Consider the following 6,042-nt stretch of genomic DNA (forward strand, 5'->3'; position numbering starts at 1 on the left):
ACTTACTGCCCCCACCATCCCCATACACACAGTGACAAATGTGTGTTTCTTCTCACTTCTTATATCTATTATCAGTATCCCAATCCACGAAGTTTCCTAACTTGCTACCTTGGAGATATTTTCAGCTTTGCCCTAATCAATTCAGTTAATCTTTTTCCACTTCCAAAATAACTTATGCATATGTGCTCTCCTTTTAAACTGCCCTGCCTTAGCTCAGGGCCTGTGAAAAGTTGATTAGAAAATAGAGAAATCTCAGGTTGAATTAGACAAGAGAAGGAAGTGAGGCTCTACACACCAAAGTGATGTCTGTTAGTAGGTCTTCTGTCACTCTTCTAGCCAAGCTGTACCAACCTGCTTGTTTGTTGGTTGATGAGCCTCCTTTAGCCTCTCAAGGAGGTGGCGCTATAGCTGGTTGGCATCTGGCCAGTGCAATGGCGGACAGGAGAGAGAATGAGGTGGGGGCGGGGGATTGAAGGTTGCAGGTTTCTTTGCTGGGAGCTTGTTGACTAAGTTAGTGTCCTGCTGTGTGTGTGTGTGTTTTCTTTACCGTCTCACAGCTTGGGGTCCTTTCAAACCTCAGATAACCTGAACACAGCCCTTTTGCATCTTGAACCAGTGCCATTTGGTTTTCTTCCTCTCACCTATTTCATGTCACTTTCCATAGTCACTTGGAATTATAATTTAAAGAAGCTGTGCTTCAGCTCAGCTTCATGTCCACCCTCAGGACTCGCTCAAAGGCAATGCTCTTAAGACTCACTCTGAGAAGCACTTCTGTGTCTCACCCTACTCCCAACCCCCTAAATAGCTAATCATGAGGTTTTCTTCTTCCAAGTTCATGACTTTTAAGAAACTTATTCTTACTAATTTCAGTCTTTTAATTTCAAACCCCTCAACAGAGATGGGCCAAATAACATATTCATAGCCACAAATTGAAGGACATTTTGTTCAGGTTGGGAGATTCCCATGCTAAACTTTCTTGTGTTCCCTAGTTCAGAATATCCAGGGAACAGTTAAGTTAGAAGTAATTTACCTGTGCAAATGTGAATTAACAATTTGCTGGAGACTTTCTTCTTAGCCCTTGGGATAGTTTCTTTGGTGATATATTTGGAACTTAGAATTAATGCTGTAGAAGGTTAAGTATAATTGAAGTAATATAAATGTACTCTTGGCACTATTTCGGATATATTATGGCTTAAACGGATGCTTGAGGGCTAACCTGGGAACCGAACCACCATGAATAAGATTGCTTTTATGGGAAAACAAATTTAATATTGCCTAAAAGATTCCCATTTGTTCCTTCTAGAGAATAATTCACTGCTAATGCTTAATCCCTGGCTACCTCTGTTAATGCCCTACTAGCCAGAACAACTCACATGTGCTTTAATGTACCAATTAAGGACATTTCTGGGTGGTCCATGCCAGTCACTTCTCACCACAAACATGGAGGGCCAGGCGTTAGCTGTGATGACATTCAGATGTACCTGATTCCAGCTGTGTTTCTGTATTTTGTATGCAGACTTTATTTGCTGCTTTGAATCTTAGAGTTCCCAAACAGTACCTTCCAGTTTAGGAGCCTGCATACATGTAGGGGTCATTCAGAATAGAATGCAGACAGATTAAGCAGAATGCAGAAGTTAAGGAATGGCCTTAAGGAAGTGGGCTGCACAGATGAGGCCCCATCCTCAGGTCTTAATCTCATCTGTCTTTGTAGGGGACAACATGCCAACTGCCAAGCAGCTAGCTGACATTGGCTATAAGACCTTCTCTGCCTCCATGATGCTTCTCACTGTGTATGGGGGATACCTCTGCAGTGCCCGAGTCTACCACTATTTCCAGTGGCGCAGCTCCCAGCGCCAGGCTGCAGAAGAACAGAAGACATCAGGAGTCCTGTAGAACTGGGGGACTTTCTTTCCTTGAGCAGTGAGGCCTGAGACGTGCTGTGTGAAGACCTCACCTACAATGATTTCCAAGTCAAGTTAATAGGGCCTCATTATTTTCAAATCATGCTGGGGAAAAATGCCCATGTTTTCTCTGATTCTGCCAGTTTGGGGAGGTTATTGAATTGTTAACAGGAATGGGGAGGGTTAGGCACACCTACAGACAATAAATAGTTTGCCATGTCTGTGTCTTGGTGTTTTTGTTTACTTAAATGGTAAAAGTCAAAAAGAGTCCTTGATCCATGGGCTGCAGGATGAATGCTGTGTTCGTGGGCATGAAAAACACGCATCTCATACCTCACCGTCAGAGCTCTTGGGTGACCAGGTGTGTTGTCAGTGAGCTATGTTTTGAAAGGAATCTTTTTTCTGAGCAGTAGGTTTTAACAATGGGCTTAAAATGTTTAGTAAACCATGTTATAAACAGATGTGCTATCGCCCAGGCTTTGTTGTTCCATTTATAGAGCATAGGAAGATAGATGCAACATAATCCTTAGGGCCCTGGGATTTCTGAAATGGTAAATGAGCATGGGCTTCAATTCAGTCAGCACTGCATTAGCCCCTCACAAGAGAGTTGGCCTGTCCTTCAAGCTTTAAAGCAAAACCAGACATTGACTTCTCCAGCAATGGAAGTCCAAGACAGCATCTTCTTCCAATAGAAGATAGTTTTGTCTACGTTGAAAATCTGTTGTTTGGTGTAGCTAACTTCGTTGTCTTAACTGGATCTTCTGGATAACTTGCTGTGGCTTCTCTGTCAGCACTTGCTTCACCTGGCACTTTATGTTATGTAGATGGCTTCTTTCCTTAAATCTCATGAACCAACCTCTGCTAGCTTCAAACTTTTCTTCTGCAGCCTCCTCACCTCTCTCAGCCTTCAGAGTTGAATAGTGTCTTGTGCTGGACTGGGGTTTGGCTGAAGGGAATGATGTAGCTGGTTTGATCTATCCAGACCGCTAAAATTTTCTATCAGCAAGGCTGGTTCACTTTCTTATCACTCATGCATTCACTGGAATAGCACTTCTCATTTCCTTTAGAGAACATTTCTTTTGCATTCCCAACTTGGTTGTTTGGCAAAAGAAGCCTAGCTGTTGGCCGTCTTATCTTTTGACATAACCTTCCTCACTAAGCTTCATCATTTCTAGCTTTTGATTTAAATGAGAGACATGGGACTCTTCTTTTCACTTGAACACTAAGAGGTCACTGGGGGGTTATTAATTGGCTTAATTTCCATTTTGTGTCTCCAGGAGGGAGTCCCTAGGAGAGGGAGGGAGATAGAATGGCCAGGGTGCGGAGCAGAATAAACACATTTATTGACTTAAGTTCATTGTCTTATGTGGGCATGTTTGTGGTGTCCCCAATTAAAATAGTAACATTGAAGATGAGTGATCATGGGTCATAACATAATAATGAAAGAGCTTGAAATACTGCTAATTAACAGTATCACAGAGACACGAAGTGAGGAAAAGCTGTTGGAAAAACGGTACCAATAGACTTGCTCAAATCGGTTGCCACAAACCTTAAATTTGTTAAAAAGAAAAAACAGTATCCTTGAAGTACAATAAAATGAGGTGTGCATATAAACATTATCCATTCTTCAGTTGCTGTACCTGTACTTTTATTATATAAGTACCCTTAATATTATTTTTGGGTTAATTGCGTTAAATGGGACATATTCTTTTGCAACTTGCCTTTTTCACTCAACTTTGTTTTTGGTATCTGTTGTGCAGGTTAATTTCATGTGTCAAGTTAATTGGGCTGAGTGCCCAGATACTTGGTTAAACAGTATTCCTGCTGCATCTGTGAGGGTGTTTCTGAATGAGATTAACATTTGAAGCAGACTGAATAAAGCAGATGGGCCTCCCCAGTGTGTTTGGGCCTCATCCAATCCATTGACAACCTGAATAAAACAAAAAAAAGTGGAGCAAGAGAAAATTCCTTCTCTACACTTGACTGTCTTCAAACTAGGACATTGGTCTTCCCTTGCCTTTGGACTCAGATTGGAACTATACTATTAGCTCTCCTAGGTCATCAGCCTGCTGACTACAGATCCTGGTATTTCTTGGCCTCCATAGACATGCAAGCCAATTCCTTACAATTAATCTTTTAGTAAAGGAACATAGCTATGTAAATATCCTATTGGTTCAGGCTAGTGTATCTATATTGACAGGAAAACATTCATTTTAATTGCTATATAATCTGTTTGCATGAGTAAATCAATTTATTCAGTTCCTCTAGTGAAAGATCATTGGGTCATTTCTACTTTTTCCCTCTCATAAATAGCAGTGTAGTAAGTATCCTGGTATGTTTTCTTGGGCCTATGTGCTAGTTTCTCCAAGAGTAATTATTACTAATACTTAGCTTTATTAACAATTGTTAAATTGCTTTTCCAAAGTAGTCAATTTCACTGTCACCAACATTTCCCCATTCTGTTGGTGTGGTTTCTTTTTAATATACACACCGATTTCCAGGAAAGCTGAGCACCTTTTGATTGATTTATTACCATTAGCATATTTATTCTCTAGGAATTGCTTGTTCATATCCTTTGTTCCCGCAACCTTTTTTTCTAACTATTGGGTTGTCTTTGTTGTTTCTTTAATTATATATATTCTGAATACTAGTATTTTGTTACATGTGTTACAGGTTTGACTGAGATAATCTGTAGCTTTTTTTATTTCGGAGAGTGATAGTGATATAAATCCCACATTGTCTGTGTCATCATGCACGTCTCTCCAGAGCAGTCCCAGGGATAACTGATCTAAGTTTTCATGCAAGTTCTTACCCAGGTATGGGGGTGGGTGTGATGACGTTTTCCAGACTATACAGGAAGTATATACTTAGGATCTCAAATTCACATGAAGTGTGAGCCCAGAATTTTGAGGAGATTCTCAAGTCACCTGAAACCACAAGCCCAAGCATTCAAATGTTACTGCTTTTTTTGCCAACAGGGCTAATTTTTGATAGTTTATTCCCTTTCACAAGGCTGTTGCTCTTTCAGGGTCCCAGCTTTAACTAGAGGTCTTAGTTCTAGGATTTCTGCATGGGGCCATAGTCTTATCTCCTGTTGTCAGCATTAAAACCCAAGTCCTTATGTTCTGTTCCCCTTGCCCCTTCAGTAATTCCATCAACTGTTTTGTCTTCTGGTCTAGTTTTCAATTCCTTGTGCCCTAAAATGTGGGTACTCATACCAGCATGCACAGAAAGGAACTGGGTTTGGGTACCCAAATAAAGTTATACTGTTATTACTCCTGTGTATAATATTGTTAGTGTTATACATATATGTAGGGAAAAAATACACCACTGCATTTGGTGTCAGATGAGTGGGAATCACATCCAGCCACTCAGTAAGGTAAATTTTGGTAGGGTTAATATCCCAATGTCAATGAATGTCAAGTGAGTATCTGATTCTTAAAACAGTAATCTGTTTCTTTCAGTTTTCATCTATCTCCCTGACAATGAAGCACTCCATATGCCTTAATGTACATAAGAACATCTGGAAATATTTTGATAATCTGAATGTTCACTAAATGGAAAACTGTTCTGAGAGATTCTGAGAGATGAATACACAATTGTCAGTTTTGCCAAAACCTCAAATTAGAGAAACTCTGGATATGGAAGGCTGTTTCTCCATGGGCTAAAAAAGAGAAAACAACTAGAAGAGAAAACATCTGCTCAGGCTCATTCTTTGCAATCTTAAAATGCTAGCTGACAGTCTCTGTATTCAATAAAATAGGAAGTACCAGTATCTAACTAAAGGGGTCTTAGCTCTTCAACCAAAGCCTTTGTTGGTTTGGCAATATACGTGTTTTTTATCTGCCCAGTGTTTTTTCTTGTAACCACTATACATGTTTATTTTTTCTTAAAAATAAGGCCCTAAAATGTAGGCACTCGTACCAGCATGCACAGAAAGGAAAAATTTGGTGTCCAACAGCCTCTAGGATCAGACCTGAAAAAATTCTTAATTAGCTTATGGATTCAGAGAACTGGAGATAGAGTCACTAAAGAGACTGAGATAGCAGAGGAGGGCTGAAGAACTTTTAATCACAGAAGAGTAAACAATAGTATAAACCGTTAACAGCTCACCCAGTGGCTGTTGTCCTCCAGCCCTCAG

The 6,042-nt window shown here is 40.2% G+C and overlaps 1 protein-coding gene across 1 annotated transcript; it reads left to right on the forward strand.

The window, feature by feature from the left end:
* Nucleotides 1-1,711: 1,711 nt before the first annotated feature.
* On the forward strand, nt 1,712-2,122 carry LOC118915180 (cytochrome c oxidase assembly protein COX14). The gene has a single exon (XM_036890686.1). It carries the CDS (start codon nt 1,720-1,722, stop codon nt 1,891-1,893), a length of 174 nt encoding a protein of 57 aa, XP_036746581.1. The 5' UTR covers nt 1,712-1,719; the 3' UTR covers nt 1,894-2,122.
* The last annotated feature ends 3,920 nt before the right edge of the window (nt 2,123-6,042 follow it).

This window comes from Manis pentadactyla, chromosome 10 (genome assembly GCF_030020395.1).
Source record: "Manis pentadactyla isolate mManPen7 chromosome 10, mManPen7.hap1, whole genome shotgun sequence".
Classification (NCBI taxonomy): Eukaryota; Metazoa; Chordata; class Mammalia; order Pholidota; family Manidae; genus Manis; species Manis pentadactyla.